At 41.2% G+C, this 17,694-nt stretch overlaps 2 protein-coding genes across 2 annotated transcripts; both read right to left on the reverse strand.

Annotated features, from left to right (window-relative positions):
* Nucleotides 1–1,532: 1,532 nt before the first annotated feature.
* LOC113916091 (olfactory receptor-like protein OLF4) lies at nt 1,533–2,500 on the reverse strand. The gene is given in 2 exon segments (XM_027581952.2): nt 1,533–2,416; nt 2,419–2,500. Coding segments are annotated over 2 exon segments (966 nt in total).
* A 12,959-nt stretch (nt 2,501–15,459) lies between these two features.
* On the reverse strand, nt 15,460–16,392 carry LOC118356368 (olfactory receptor 7A17-like). The gene has a single exon (XM_035724567.1). It carries the CDS (start codon nt 16,390–16,392, stop codon nt 15,460–15,462), a length of 933 nt encoding a protein of 310 aa, XP_035580460.1.
* Nucleotides 16,393–17,694: the final 1,302 nt, after the last annotated feature.

Here is a 17,694-nt window from a genome sequence, read left to right on the forward strand (position 1 = left end):
CATTCATGATTTTGTTGATTTGGGTCATTTCTCTTTTCTTTTTGAGCAGTCTGGCCAGGGGTTTATTAATCTTGTTAATTCTTTCAAAGAACCAGCTCCTAGTTTCGTTGATCTGTTGGTTTCCATTTCATTTATTTCTCTTCTGACCTTTATTATTTCTCTTCTCCTGCTGGGGTTAGGCTTTATTTGCTGTTCTTTCTCCAGCTCCTTTAGGTGTAGGATTAGGTTGTGTATTTGAGTCCTTTCTTGTTTCTTACGAAAGGCTTGTATTGGTCTATACTTTCCTCTTAGGACTGCCTTTGCTGCATCCCAAAGATTTTGAACAGTTGTGTTTCCACTTTCATTTGTTTCCATGAATTTTTTTAATTCTTCTTTAATTTCCTGGTGGACCCATTCATTCTTTAGTAGGATGCTCTTTAGCCTCCATGTATTTGAGTTCCTTCTGACTTTCCTCTTGTGATTGAGTTCTAGTTTCAAAGCACTGTGGTCTGAAAATATGCAGGGAATGATCCCAATCTTTTGGTACCTGTTGAGACCTGATTTGTGACCTAGGATGTGATCAATTCTGGAGGTTGTTCCATGGGCACTAGAGAAGAATGTGTATTCCGTTGCTTTGGGATGGAATGTTCTGAATATGTCTGTGAAGTCCATTTGGTCCAGTGTGTCATTTAAAGTCTTTATTTCCTTGTTGATCTTTTGCTTAGATGATCTGTCAATTTCAGTGAGGGGGGTGTTAAAGTCCCCCACTAATATTGTTTTGTTGTCGATGTGTTTCTTTGCTTTTGTTATTAATTGCCTTATATAATTGGCTGCTCCCATGTTAGGGGCATAGATATTTACAATTGTTAGATCTTCTTGTTGGATAGACCCTTTAAAAGGATAGAGTGTCCTTCCTCATCTCTTATTACAGTCTTTGATTTAATATCTAATTTGTCTGATATAAGGATTTCCACCCCAGCTTTCTTTTGGTGTCCATTAGCATGGTAAATGGTTTTCCACCCCCTCCCTTTCAATGTGGGGGTGTCTTTGGGTCTAAAATGAGTGTCTTGCAGACAGCATATCGATGGGTCTTGTTTTTTAATCCAATCTGATAGCCTGTGTCTTTTGATTGGGGCATTGAGCCCATTTCCATTCAGGGTAACTATTGACAGGTATGAATTTAGTGCCATTGTATTGCCTATAAGGTGACTGTTACTGTATATTGTCTCTGTTCCTTTCTGGTCTATCTTCCTTTTCAGCTCTCTTGCAAAGAAATTATTCTTAACAGCTTAATGTAATCCTTTGGATAAGAATGTCCAAATATTTCACATCCAAAGTTAGGAATGACATTGAGACATAGGAAAATGACAAAGGGAAAATCTTTTGGGTATCAGAGATATCACAAATCTTAAGGAAATGAGTTCCATATATTGTACGAGACATTGAAATTGAAAACATAGAAATTCTAGGAAATAAAGTAAGGAAGCAAGTTCTACTTCCACAATATACATAAAAGAATCACAACTTCTGACTCTAAGTCATTTGCCCTGCAATCATGGGCACTTCAGGCCTTGGACAATTGGCCCTTTTAGAACTGCCATCCCAGAGAATCTCATCAGGGCTCTCTTTGTGTCTTTGTTTCTTAGGCTATAGATGAAGGGGTTCAGCATGGGTGTGACCACTCTGTACATCACCGAGGCTACTGCACTTGAGTGGGAGCTCTGGGGAACAGCAGAGCTAAGGTACACTCTTAGGCTCGTACAGTAAAATAAGGAGACAATGGAGAGGTGAGATGCACAGGTGGAAAATGCTGTATACTTGCCCTGAGCTGATGAGATCCCACATATGGTGGAGGAAACTATCTTAGAGTAAGAGTAAAGGACCCCAGCCAGGGGAGCACCAGCCAGCAGCAGAGCTGCAAAATACATCACCATGGTATTAAGAAAAGTATCAGAACAGGCAAGTTGTATCATCTGATTGAGTTCACAGAAAAAGTGGGGGATTTTCACCTCTGTACAGAAGGACAGCCGCAACACCGTTAAGGTTTGTAACAACGAATTCAGGATGCTCATGATCCAGGACACCAGAACCAGCAGTCCACAGAGCTGGGGGTTCATGATGACCATGTAGTGCAGGGGGTGACAGATGGCCACAAAGCGGTCATAAGCCATCACAGTCAGGAGAAAGATGTCTACTCCTGTAAAGAGTATGAAAAAATACATCTGGCTGAGGCAGCCTGCATAGTTAATGACCTTACTGTGAGTCTGGATGTTCCACAGCATCTTGGGGACGGTGGTGGAGGTGAAACAGATGTCTATGAAGGATAGTTTGGAGAGGAAGAAGTACATGGGGGTGTGGAGGTGAGAGTCAGAGCTGATGGTCAGGATGATGAGAAGGTTTCCAAATACAGTGAGCAGGTACATGGAAAGGAAGAGCCCATTATGAGGGGCTGCAGTTCTGGTTCCTCTGATAGTCCTAGAAGGTGAAAGTTTGAAATTCCTGTATTGTTTCCTGGGTCCATTTTTGGAGGTGACTACCAGCACAGGGGAAACTAACATGATTAATTTTCACACAAATGGGCATTGCTCACATTGTGGAAATGCTAAAATTTACATTTTCCATTTCAAGAAACTAATTTCAATATTTTGTGAATGGATTTGGGCCCCTTGAGGGTATCCCCAGTTCCTCTCTGATTAGGAATTTCCTTCCCAACATCAGATGTTCCCCAACGGGTCAGATATTATAAAGTTTAAATAAGAAATCATTTCATGCATTTAAGGAATATATAGAGTGTCGACCATGTTTCAGAAATTCCTAGTCATAAAGTAGAGGGTGCTGAAAAGCAATAGTCCCTACAATTCAATGATGGTGATAGAAAAGAAGCAGATATAAAGATTAAATAATGGACAGATGCTATGAAAAAAAAACCAGAAGCACATTAAAGGAGAGAGTGAATGGGGTTTTACGTTGGGTGTTCAGTCAAGACTGGATAAGAAGGTGACCTTTGAACAGAGACCTCATGGAAGAGAGGGTAGATGATGGGAGGTCTTCCTGGTAGATGGAACAGCCAGTGCAAAGGCACTGAGGAAGTGCTTCTGTCAGAAAAATCAAGGCTCAGAGGGAAGCCAGGGTGTTGAGGGGAATGGAGAAGAGGGAGTGATGAGAGGTGGTGGCAGTGAATTTCCTGGAACCATATGGCCTCATAGCTGCTTAAGTTCAAGACACAGGGAGTTCTTCATCCACAGTATGTACCTCTTGCACTTTATGATCTGGTTGTAATAGGGTCCAGTCCATTGAACATCCCTCCTCTGTATCAACTGTTGATTGAGTTAGGCCTGTGTATTATAAGTGTCACCTTGTAATAGAGGAGCCCATGTATCCCTGCGTGGAGGACTGCTCGCACTCATCGAGATGCCCACATGCACGTGCGCACACACGCGCACACACACACACGCACACGCACACAGTGTCATACACACAACACAGCACACCATGTCCTCCTGGTATGTCTTACTCTATGTCCTTCTCACCCCCAACCCACCCCAACACATTATTTAGGATATGAATGCATACACATCATATTACTTTTCCCATAAGAATTCCAGAAATTCCTATTCATAGCTTTCCAGGGATAAATCATCTTGGGGCTCCATTTTGGAATGGCCACTTTCTGACCTGTGTGTAAGGAAACATAAATAATTATGTTCAATAGAGAGAGAGAGATGGAGGGAGGGAGAAATGAGAAGGACATAAAGAGTAAAATGACCTAATCAGCTCGTTTGTCCTGAGACACTATGAGGAAGGAAAGCTTCCTTGGTGCTGGTGGCATCCAATCCTCGTTTTACCCCATTTATACCCACCAAAAATAATAAAAGAGCAAAAATAAATTGCCCAGAGACAAAGGTAGTGACTTATTTATGGTGTAAAACACCTCACAGATTGAACACCACAAGAGAAAAATGAGTAAAGAGAATATACCAACACTTCACAAAATCAGGTATTTTTATTAACAGATAGAAGCTAGGAGGGGAACTGTTTTTTCTGTGCCTATTGCATATTTATTTGACCCACTGATTTCTGTTTGGTTCATAGAGGATAAGGTGAGCCCCTTTATCACTTTTCTTATGTGACATCTTTTTGTGATTATTTGTCATCTTATCCTTTGGGTTTTAAGTCACTTTCTTGACAAGTCCCAGGAGCACACCTACCTCTATTTGTTCTGTTCTTTTCCAACATGCGAAGACCTCCCCAGACTCTGTAGAATCCAACACACCCTGTGGCAATCTATCCTCCCACTCTGAATACTCTTCATGTGACTTATCTGAGGACATTATCTCGGACTCCCATTCATCTCACTGTGCTCTTGTCTATCACTGTGACATAAGGACCAAAGGAGCAGGGACTTCATCTGTACTGTTCGTCTTTTTCTTTATCGGTGTGGATGTATATGCACTCGTATAGAAACGAGTTCAAGCAAATGAGACATTAGGAAATCCAGAGAATGACAGAGGAGATAAAACCAGGTTAGGTCGGTCGGAGCAAGATGGCGGAGGAGTAGGAGACCTAGATTTCGTCTGGTCTCAGGAATTCAGCTGAATAGGGATCAAACCATTCTGAACACCTACGAACTCAACAGGAGATCGAAGAGGAGAGTAGCAACAACTCTCTGAACAGAGAAGCGACCACTTAATGGAAGGTAAGACGTGAGGAGAAGTGAATCCAAGGCGATATTCGGGAGGATAGACGGCGGGGGAGGGGGCCTCCTTCGGCTGCTTCTGGCAAGTGCTAGAGCCGCGGAGCACAAAATCGGACCCTTTACAAGTTGGCTCCGCGGAGGGACGTCGCACCAGTGGCTAAGCAGGGGGTAGAATCCTCCCGGGACAGTGTGGTCTCAGGACGCTCGGGGTCACAGAAAGACCGGGGGTGCCTAAGTGCAGCAGAGCTCCCAGGTATCGGAGCAGGGAAGCCGGCTGCAGAGATGGAGCCGAGGCGTGGGCTCTCAGCTCGGGGTTGCCATAAACTGTTTCCCGTGGCCCAGTCGGGCCACTGCTCCTCCAGCAGGGACCCAACAAGCTGCAGAGCCGGGGAGACTCCCCTCCCTCCCCCGGGAGGAGCGGAGCGGGAACGCACCACAGGGATCTCCTGGGTTTGCGGACTCCACACGGGTCGGGTGCCAGAGATAGCAACGCTCGGTCACAGGCTGGGTGAGCGCGGAGTGTGGCCGGAGACCAGGGAGATGGGAGTGACTGCTTTTCTCTGGGGGTGCACTGAGGAGTGGGGCCCTGAGTTCTCAGCTCCTCCAGGTGGAGATTGGGAGGCCACCATTTTTGCCCTGGTCCTCCAAAGCTGTACCGAGAGCTTGCAGGGAACAAAATCTCCTGAGATCAAACCTGAACAGCTTACTTAGCCCGGACCGACAATGGCGGGGCAATTCCGCCTCTGGCAAAGACATTTGGAAACCACATCAACAGGCCCCTCCCCCAGAAGATCAGCACAAACAGCCAGCAAGCCAAGACCAAGTTTACTGATCAAGGAGAACGGGAGAACTCCAGCGCTAGGGGAATACTGCACATAGAATTCTTGGCTTTGTTTTTTACCATGATTCATTAGTTCATCAAAGTTAATTTTTCTTAACTGATTTTTTTTTATTTTTCTTTTTCCCTTTTTCAACCAACATCTTATCAGTCCCTTTTTTTAAAAAAAAAACATTTTTTATTTTTCATTTTTAGAATCATATTTTATCCCTTCATAGTAGTTACCCTTATTTATGGCATATATCTATAAGTTGTTCTCTCTTTAAAATTTTGAGATACAGTTTCTTCTAACAGATCAAAATATACCCTAAATCATTAGTGTATGGCTCTGTTCTAGTCTCCTGCCTGATCACATTCTCTCCCTTTTTTCTTTTTTCTTTTTTTTTCTTAAATCTTCTTATTTCTTTTTTCAAACAACTTCTTATCTTATCAAGTCCTTTTATAAAATCTTTTATAATTTGCATCTTTACAGTCATCTTCCATCCCTTCATTGTATCACCCTTTTTTGTACATATATGTCTTTCTTCCTTTAAAATTTTAGGAGGCGCTTCTTTCTAACAGACCAAAATACGCCCAAAATCTAGTGTGTGGCACTGACCTATGCACTAGCCTGATCATATTTGATCATATTCTGCTTTTTTGTATTGTTCTATTTTTGTTTTTATCTTTTTTATTTTTTTTTCTCTTTCTTTTTTCTTTCTTTCCCTTTCTTTTCCCCTGGTTTCAGGTCTTTTCTGATTTGTATACAGTATATTTGCTGGGGACGTTGTAAACCTGTTAGCATTTGGTTCTCTCATTCATCTATTCTCCTCTGGACAAAATGACAAGACAAAAAAAAATCACCTCAGCAAAAAGAACAAGAGGTAGTACCGTCAGCCAGGGACCTACTCAATACGGACATTAGTACGATGTCGGACCTAGAGTTCAGAATCATGACTTTAAAGATACTAGCTGGGCTTGAAAAAAGCGTGGAAGTTATTAGAGAAACCCTTTCTGGAGAAAGAAGAGAACTAAAATCTAACCAAGTTGAAATCAAAAAGTCTATTGATGAGGTGCAATCAAAAATGGGGGCACTAACTGCTAGGATAAATGAGGCAGAAGAGAGAATCAGTGATATAGAAGACCAAATGATGGAAAATAAAGAGGCTGAGAAAAAGAGGGAGGAACAACTACAGGATCACGAAGGCAGAATTCGAGAGATAAGCGATACGAAAAGACGAAACAACATTAGAATAATAGGGATCCCAGAAGAAGAAGAAAGAGAGAGAGGGGCAGAAGGTATATTGGAGCAAATAATAGCAGAGAACTTCCCTAATGTGAGGAAGGAAACAGGCATCAAAATCCAGGAGGCACAGATTACCCCTCTCAAAATCAATAATAATAGGTCAACATCCCGACATCTAATAGTAAAACTTACGAGTCTCAATGACAAAGAAAAATTCCTGAAATCAGCTCGGGAGAAGAGATATGTAACCTACAATGGTAAAAACATTAGATTAGCAACAGGCCTATCCACAGAGACCTGGCAGGACAGAAAGGACTGGCAAGATATCTTCAGAGCACTAAACGAGAAAAATATGCAGCCAAGAATACTATATCCAGCTAGGCTGTCATTGAAAATAGAAGGAGAGATCAAAAGCTTCCAGAACAAACAAAAACTAAAGGAATTTGCAAACAAGAAACCAGCCCTCAAGGAAAATTCAAAGGGGTCCTCTAAGCAAAGAGAGAGCCTAAAAGCAGCAAATATCAGAAAGAAAAACAGACAACATACACTAACAGTCATCTTACAGGCAATACAGTGGCACTAAATTCACACCTTTCAATAGTTACCCTGAATGTAAATGGCCTAATGCCCCAATCAAAAGACACAGGCTATCAGATTGGATTAAAAAACAAGACCCATCCATATGCTGTCTGCAAGAGACTCATTTTAGACCCAAAGACACCCCCACATTGAAAGTGAGGGGGTGGAAAACCATTTACCATGCTAATGGACACCAAAAGAAAGCTGGGGTAGAAATCCTTATATCAAACAAATTAGATTTTAAAACAAAGACTGTAATAAGAGATGAGGAAGGACACTCTATCCTACTTAAAGGGTCTATCCAACAAGAAGATCTAACAATTGTAAATATCTATGCCCCGAACGTGGGAGCAGCCAATTATATAAGGCAATTAATAACAAAAGCAAAGAAACACACTGACAACAATACAATAATAGTGGGAGACTTTAACATCCCCCATCCACTGAGATGGACAGATCATCTGAGCAAAAGATCAACAAGGAAATAAAGACTTTAAATGACACACTGGACTAAATGGACTTCGCAGATATATTCAGAACATTCCATCCCAAAGCAAAGGAATACACATTCTTCTCTAGTGCTCATGGAACATTCTCCAGAATAGATCACATCCTGGGTCACCATCAGGTCTCAACCGGTACCAAAAGATGGGGATCGTTCCGTGCATATTTTCCGACCACAATGCTTTGAAACTAGAACTCAATCACAAGAGGAAAGTCGGAAAGAATTCAAATACATGGAGGCTAAGGAGCATCCTACTAAAGAATGAATGGGTCAACCAGGAAATTAAAGAATATTAAAAAAAATGGAATCAAATGAAAATAAAAACACAACTGTTCAAAATCTTTGGGATGCAGCAAAGGCAGTACTAAGAGGAAAGTATATACCAATACAAGCCTTTCTCAAGACACACAAAGGTCTCAAATACACAACCTAACCCCACACCTAAAGGAGCTAGAGAAAAAACAGCCAATAAAGCCTAAACCCAGCAGGAGAAGAGAAATAATAAAGATCAGAGCAGAAATCAATGAAATAGAAACCAAGAGAACAGTAGAACAGATCAACGAAACTAGGAGTTGGTTCTTTGGAAGAATTAACAAGATTGAAAAACCCCTGGCCATAATTATCAAAAAGAAAAGAGAAAGGACCCTAATCAACAAAATCATGAATGAAAGAGGAGAGATCACAACCAACACCAAAGAAATACAAACAATTATAAGAACATGTTATGAGCAACTTTATGCCAGCAAATTCGATAACCTGGAAGAAATGGATCATTCCTAGAGATGTATCAACTACCAAAATTGAACCATGAAGAAATAGAAAACCTGAATAGACCTATAACTGCTAAGGAAATTGAAGCAGTCATCCAAAATCTCCCAACAAACAAAGGCCCAGGGCCAGATGGCTTCCCAGGGGAATTCTACCAAACATTTCCAGATGAATTAATACCTATTCTCCTGAAACTGTTCCAAAAACTAGAAATGGAAGGAAAACTTCCAAACTCATTTTATGAGGCCGCCATTACCTTGGTCCCAAAACCAGACAAAGACCCCATCAAAAAGAAGAATTACAGACCAATATCCTTGATGAACATGGATGCAAAAATTCTCACCAAAATACTAACCAATAGGATCCAACAGTACATTAAAAGGATTATTCACCACGACCAAGTGGGATTTATCCCTGGGCTGCAAGGCTGGTTCAACATCCGCAAATCAATCAACGTGATACAATACATTAACAAAAGAAAGAACAAGAATCATATGATCCTCTCAATAGATGCAGAAAAAGCATTTGACAAAGTACAGCATCCTTTCTTGATCAAAACTCTTCAGAGTATAGGGATAGAAGGTACATACCTCAATATCATAAAAGCCATCTATGAAAAACCTACAGTGAATATCATTCTCAATGGGGATAAACTGAGAGCTTTTCCCCTAAGGTCAGGAACGTGAAAGGGATGTCCACTCTCACCACTGCTATTTAACATAGTATTAGAAGTCCTAGCCACAGCAATGAGACAACAAAAAGAAATCAAAGGCATCCAAATCGGTAAAGAGGGAGTCAAACTCTCACTCTTTGCAGATGATATGATACTTTATGTGGAAAACCCAAAAGACTCCACCCCAAAACTGTTAGAATTTGTACAGTAATTCTGTAAAGTGACAGGCTATAAAATCAATGCACAGAATTCATTGGCATTCCTATACACCAACAACAAGACAGAAGAGAGACAAATTAAGGAGTCGATCCCATTTACAATTGCTCCCAAAACCATAAGATACCTAGGAATAAATCTAACGAAAGAGGCAAAGGATCTGTACTCAGAAAACTATAAAATACTCAGGAAAGAAATTGAAGAAGACACAAAGAAATGGAAAAACGTTCCATGCTCATGGAGTGGGAGAACCAACATTGTGAAGATGTCAATGCTACCTAGAGCAATCTACACATTCAATGCAATCCCCATCAAAATACCATCCACTCTTTTCAAAGAAATGGAACAAATAATCCTAAAATTTGTATGGAAGCAGAAGAGACACCGAATAGCCAGAGGAATCTTGAAAAAGAAAAGCAAAACTGGCGGCATCACAATTCCGGACTTCCAGCTCTATTACAAAGCTGTCATCAAGACAGTATGGTACTGGCACAAAAACAGACACATAGATCAATGGAACAGAATAGAGAGTCCAGAAATGGACCCTCAACTCTATGGTCAACTACTCTTTGACAAAGCAGGAAAAAATGTCCAATGGAAAAAAGACAGTCTCTTCAACAAATGGTGTTGGGAAAATTGGACAGCCACATGCAGAAGAATGAAACTGGACCATTTCCATACACCACACATAAAAATAGACTCCAAATGGTTGAAAGACCTAAACGTGAGACAGGAGTCCATCAAAATCCTAAAGGAGAACACAGGTAGCAACGTCCTCAACCTCAGCCGCAGCAACTTCTTCCTAGAAACATCACCAAAGGCAAGTGAAGCTAGGGCAAAAATGAACTATTGGGATTTCATCAAGATAAAAACCTTTTGCACAGCAAAAGAAACAGTCCACAACATCAAAAGACAACCCACAGAATGGGAGAAAATATTTGCAAATGACTATTACATAAAGGGCTAGTATCCAAATTCTATAAGGAACTTATCAAACTCAACACTCAAAGAACAAATAACCCAATCAAGAAATGGGCAGAAGACATGAACAGACATTTTTCCAAAGAAGACATCCAGATGTCCAATAGACACATGAAAAAGTGTTCAACATCACTCAGCATCAGGGAAATCCAAATCAAAACCTCCATGAGAAACCACCTCACACCAGTCAGAATGGCTAAAATTAACAAGTCAGGAAACGACAGATGTTGGCGGGATGCGGAGAAAGGGGAACCCTCCTACACTGTTGGTGGGAATGCAAGCTGGTGCAACCCCTCTGGAAAACAGTATGGAGGTTCCTCAAACAGTTGAAAATAGAGCTACCATACAATCCAGCAATTACACTACTGGGTATTTACCACAAAGATACAAATGTAGGGATCCGAAGGGGTATGTGCACCCCGATGATTATAGCAGCAATGTGCACAATAGCCAAACTGTGGAAAGAGCCAAGATGTCCATTGACAGATGAACGGATAAAGAAGAAGTGGTATATAAACACAATGGAATATTATACAGCCATGAAAGGAATGAGATCTTGCCATTTGCAATGACATGGATGGAACTGGAGGGTGTTATGCTAAGTGAAATAAGTCAATCAGAGAAAGACATGTATCATATGACCTCACTGATATGAGGAAGTCTTATACTCAGGAAACAAACTGAGGGTTTTGGAATGGTGGGGTGTGGGAAGGATGGGGTGGCTGGGTGATAGACACTGGGGAGGGTATGTGCTATGATAAGCGCTGTGAATTGTGCAAGGCAGTTGATATCACCGATATGTACCTCTGAAACAAATAATGCAATATATGTTAAGAAAAAAAAAAGATAGCAGGAGGGAAGAATGAAGGGGGGTAAATCGGAGGGTGAACACAGTCAAGGAGAGATGATCGACTCTGAAAAATAAACTGGGGGTTCTAGAGGGGAATGGGGTGCGGGGATGGGTTAACCTGGTGATGGGTTTTAAAGAGGGCACGTTCTGCATGGAGCACTGGCTGTTATGCACAAACAATGAATCATGGAACACTACATCAAAAACTAATGATGTAATGTATGGTGATTGACATAACAATAAAAAATTTTAAAGAAAAAAAAATGTACACTCCTAAATTATACATACAACTTGCACTATATACTCTTCACCTTTGTACAGGTCCTTTAATTCTCCAAAGTGTACCCTTTACATATACAAGTTATTGTGTATAATTTTACACCAATGATTTATTCTGTGGAAAAAAATCTAATGGTGCATGGCTACGGGTAGGATCTAGAGCACAGGGAGCTGAGTCTCACTTAAGAAGGGTGTGAGATAGCACTTCCAACGGGGAAGAAAGCCAAGTGTTAATATGGATATACGAACAATGGAATTAAATTTAAGTAATTCACATGATAACCCAATTTATTCTGTGAATAGATTAACCTACATATGGAAATGTAGTAATAAGAGCCCATGAATTGGCTGAGACAGAAGAGCACACAACCACACACAACACCATGGATGAGAGTTTGAAACACCATGTAGAGATTCACACCTGATTCCAGATCCATGAGGAGCCAGCAGAGTTCAGAAACACTCCCTAGCATATAATTCCATTTGATTTTAAAGGTATTATGATATCCCATTTGACAAGGACAGCCTGTTATACAGCAATAGCTGACTGACACAATAATCCAAGCGAACAGACATGAGGCAATTAGCGTGCACTGTTTTTTGTCTGTGGCATACGATCTGACATTAAGGAGAGCAATTAGTCATTCTGTTATTCAAGTTTCCTTCCAATGACTTTATGAGCAGTGACTGGGTGTGGGCCACCTTCCAGGTAACTGGGAATATTTGAAGGACATGCTTGTTGTGTAGAACTGCTGACCCTGAACCACAGGACCAGAAGGACATCCAGCTCTTGTGTGAAGCATCCTCTGGTCATGCAAGTGGATGGGATTTCTGAGCAGGAAGGAGATACGAAATGGATGATACCGATGCTGTTCCTTCACCGCATTTTAGGAAAATTTTAGGAAAAGGGAGTTATTTCATCGAAAAATAAGAGAGTCATATTAGCAGGTAGCATTAGAAGTTTTCAAGTGGAAATAGGAAAACAAATCTGTGATAAAACAGGTGCACTAAGCAATCCGTCACCTCAATGAATAAACCCCCTCAGTTGTGGACACCAAACATCTCTGCTTCAATAAATAGATGCACAGCATACAAAATAAATATTTTGATTATTAACAAAATGGTTGGTTTGAAATGTTCCACGCTTGTAGTTCTTATTTTTTTATTTTTTAATTCCGGTATAATTAACGTACATAGTAATATTAGTTTCATGTGTACAATATAGTGATTCAGCAATTCTATACATTACTCAGTGTTCATAACAATAAGTGTATTCTTTTTTTATTTTTTATTGTTATGTTAATCACCATATATTACATATTTTGTTTTGGTGTACTGTTCCATGATTCATTGTTTGTTCATAACACCCAGTGCTCCATGCAGAATGTGCTCTCCTCAATACCCATCACCAGGCTAACCCATCCCCCCACCCTCCTCCCCTCCAGAAACCTCAGTTTGTTTTTCAGAGTCCATCATCTCTCCTGGTTCGTCTCCCCCTCTGACTTACTCCCCTTCATTCTTCCTCTCCTGCCATCTTCTTCTTTTTCTTTTTTCTTAAAATATGTTGCGTTATTTGTTTCAGAAGTACAGATCTGTGATTCAACAGTCTTACACAATTCACAGCGCTCACCGTAGCACATATCTTCCCCAATGTCTATCACCCAGCCACCCCTTCCCTCCCACCCCCGACCACTCCAGCAACCCTCAGTTTGTTCCTGAGATTAAGAATTCCTCATATCAGTGAGGTCATATGATACATGTCTTTCTCTGATTGACTTATTTCACTCAGCATAACACCCTCCAGTTCCACCCACGTCGTTGCAAATGACAATGAGTGTATTCTTACTCCTCATCACATATTTCATCCAACCTCCACCCACCTCCCCTCTGGCAACCACCACTTTTTTCCCAATATTGAAGAGTCTAGATTTTTGTTTGTCTCTTTTTTTCATTGTTTGTTTTGTGTCCTAAATTCCACATATGGGTGAAATCATATGGTATCAGTCTTTCTTTGACTGACTGATTTCCCTTATTATTATACCCTCTAAGTCCGTCTGTGTTGTAGATGGCTACATTGAATAAAAAGCTTCTGCACAGCAAAGGAAACAGTCAACAAAACAAAAAGACAACTACTGAGTGGTAAAAGATATTTGCAAATGATCTATCCAATAAGGGATTAATATCCAAACTATATAAAAAAGTATACCAAAAAAATTAATGGTAATTCAATTAAAAATGACAAGAAACATGAGTAGACATTTCTCCAAAGAAGACATCCAGATGATCAACAGACCCATGAAAAGATGGTCAATGGCACTCATGAGCAGGGAAACACAAATCAAAATCACAATGAGATATCAACTGATACCTGTCAGAATGGATAAAATTAACCACAGAGGAAACAACTGATGTTGGCAAAGATGTGGAGAAAGGGGAACCCTCTTGCACAGTTGGTGGGAATGCAAACTGGTGCAGCCACTTGGGACACAGAGTGGAGGGGCTCAAACAATTGAAAATAGAACTCCCCTATGATCCATGGATCCCACTACTTGGATTTACCCAAAGAAAATTCATCCTCATACTTGTGGTCATCAGAGAAATTAAGAAAATATCAGGTCAATCTATTTATTCAAATTTTCTTCCCATGTAGACTTCCACCGGAGATATATTTTACTCATCAGTGTTTAATAGTGACTATGGTAGGCATTCTGGAATATAATAGAATAAATAGTTGAATAATAGAATAAAATAAGGAAACTAGTTTTAAAGCATAGGAACATGTTTGTAGAGAAAGTCCCTGACTTTAAGCTTTTGATTTCCGAAGCTTCCATTTCAGAGACAACCATGCTGAATAAACACATTGTCAGGTGTGTGACACTATTACCAGATAAGCACTCAGGCTGCCCCAGCCATGAAGAACCTCCTCAGAAAGCCCTGGGTAAACTGGATACTGACACATGAGTGACCATGCCTTCCCTTTCCTGGTCAGAATTTCACTCTTATGTTTTAAACTAGTCGATATAGAGTGAACCTAGGAACCCCTAGCCACTCTGTCCATGGATCCCAATAATGGGCCCCCTAGACCTTTTGGTTATCTCTACAAGAACCTTTGGTAATAAACCTCATCTTGTTAGAGTTCTCTGATGAGTGATGCTGAGCTGTGTCTTGCATTCACAATAAGAACCCAAGGGCAGGTGCAGCCACAGCAGAAGCTCTGGTGAGGGAAGCATCTGTGGGAATGTCCACAAGCACAGGGGTGCAGGGGAGTGTCCAGGCTTTCCTAGTCAGAGCATCCCTGTCAGGAACCTGAGACCTAAACAGAACAAGATTAGAGACCACATTATTAGGAAGAGGAGTGAAGGTGTGATGTAAAAAGACTGACAGTCTCAAGGTAAAAACTGCTGTTTTGTATTCTCCTCTACAGTAAAGTTATGTGAAGGGCTCTTGGCCAAGTGTAGTTTCTTCCATATGAAGAATACAACCATAATTATTTTTTAGGAATTCTAGAGAAAATTTACTTGGCACAATATTAAGTGGTTTAAAAAGAAATTATTTTTAAGAAATCCAACTTGCCCCATGTAAGATGTAGAAATTTCCAGGGACCTGTGATCCAAGGCTTGGGAAAACAATGGGGACATATGTAAATCTAGAGAGGGGAACACTGTCTGTGAATCAGACAGAGCAGAAGCTTAATAAAGTGAGTTAAGCAAATGCATGGAGAAGTTGAATTCAAACGAACGGAAATTCCAGAAAATATATACAAGGAGCAGATTCTATTTCCACAGATTGATCAAAGAATAGCAGTTCCTGGCTCTGAGTCTGTGAGCCCTTCAAACATGGGCACTTCTTCAGGCCCAGGACGATGGCCCCTTACATCACTGGAACCCCAGTGATTCTTTTCAGAGCCCTCTTTATGTCTCTGTTCCTCAGGCTGTAGATGAAGGGGTTCAGCATGGGCGTCACCACCGTGTACAGCACCGAGGCTACTGCACTTGAGTGGGAGCTCTGGGGAGCAGCAGAGCTAAGGTACACTCCTAGGCTGGTACAAAAAAATAAGGAGACAACGGAGAGGTGAGATGCACAGGTGGAAAATGCTTTATACTTGCCCTGAGCTGAGGATATCCTACGTATGGAGGGAAAAATCTTCGAGTAGGAATAAAGGATTCCAGCCAGGGGAGCACCACCAAGCAACATAATTCCGGAATTCATCACCATGTCATTAAGGAAGGTGTCAGAACAGGCCTGCCCAACTACTTGATTGAGTTCACAGAAAAAATGGGGGATTTCCACCTTTGTACGGAAGGACAGCCGCAACACCATTAAACTCTGTAACAAAGAATTGAGAACACTGATGACCCAGGACACCAGAACCAGCAGTCCACAAAACCGGGGGTTCATGATGACTGTGTAGTGCAGGGGGTGACAGATGGCCACGAAGCGGTCATAGGCCATCACAGCCAGGAGAAAGTCATCCCAGGCTCCAAAGATTAAGAAAAAGTAAATCTGTGTGAGGCAGCCGGCATAGGTGATGACTTGGCTCTGAGTCTGGATGTTCCACAGCATCTTGGGGATGGTGGTGGAGGTGAAGCAGATGTCTACAAAGGACAGGCTGGCGAGGAAGAAGTACATGGGGGTGTGGAGATGGGAGTCTGAGCTGACGGCCAGGATGATGAGCAGGTTCCCCAGCACAGTGATTAGGTACATGCAGAGGAAAAGCCCAAATATGATGGGCTGTAATTCTGGTTCCTCTGATAATCCCAGAAGAAGAAACTCTGAAATTCCTGTGTCATTGTCTGCTTCCATGTGGTGGTGGTGACTACAAGGAAAGAAAAAAAAAGCATAAAAGTGTTGAATTTTATGGGCTTCATTTATTTATTTATTACATTTTTCTTTTTTTTAGTTTTTCTTTAAATGTCAGTTAGTGGGGCGCTTGGGTGGTTCAGTCGTCAAGCGTCTGCCTTCCACTCAGGTCATGATCCCAGGGTCCTGGGATCCAGCCCCACATCAAGCTCCCTGCTCGGTGGGAAGCCTGCTTCTCCCTCTCCCATTCCCCCTGCTTGTGTTCCCTCTCTCGCTGTGTCTCTCTCTGTCAAATAAATAAATAAAATCTTCAAAAAAAAAGGAGGTTCATCAAATGCAGGAAAGAAATGGACATGAGAGGTCACAGAGATCTAATAACCGCAAGGGATTCCTGAGACACTGTGATGAGCAGAAAGCTTCCCCAGTTCTGGCAGCCTTCCAGCCCCTGCCACATGCCCTTGCTGCCCAGAATAATTAACAAAGCAGAAAAATAACAGTGTATCTAAACAAGAAAAGAGTGGTCTTTTCATGATGTCAGACATTTTACTGATTGAATATCCCTCTAGAAAAATGTGCAAAGGGAATAAACCTGCAATTTACAACAGAAAATACACACTGTAGTACACAATGTAGGACATTAGAAGGGGATTTTTAAAGATGAAATAACAAAGGACTTTTCTGAATGATTTTAAGTGCCAAATTTTTGAATCAGAAAACCAGGTTTTGAACATCAGATCTACCACATATACAATGTTGGAACTTGGGAGAGACAATCAATCCATTCCAAATGGGAATATCCTCACTCAGAGAGTGGGGACAGCAGTACCCATCCTCCTAGGGTGGATACAGCATTGGTCACCACATGTAGGAAGCTTATAGCACTGTTCCTTCCTGTGAGTAAATGAGTTATTTTCACCATCGAACAGATTTGGGTGCGTTTTCTCTGCTTTTCACAAATGCCTCCATCGTTTACACACTTTTTGGTCATGAAGTATTACAAGAAAAGCTAGTTAGCATACCCCTTGTTGCATATGAAATACACTTTCCCATGTGAATACTCAGTGTGAGAGAAGGTTCTGAGAAATGTGTATCTCAGGAACTGCTGTCGCAAGAGAATAGTTACCTGCATGGATCTGGGTCTTTCTATAAATACAGAACATGTACAAAACCACATTGTAAACTGTCAAATACTCTGATTTCCTACTCCCCTTAGCTGCAAAACTCCTTGGACATGTCTAATTTCACTGGAATCACTTTAGGTTCCCATTCCTTCCCCTGTCTCATCCAAGTGGACTTCCATTCCAA

This window comes from Zalophus californianus, chromosome 1, assembly GCF_009762305.2.
Source record: "Zalophus californianus isolate mZalCal1 chromosome 1, mZalCal1.pri.v2, whole genome shotgun sequence".
Lineage (NCBI taxonomy): Eukaryota > Metazoa > Chordata > Mammalia > Carnivora > Otariidae > Zalophus > Zalophus californianus.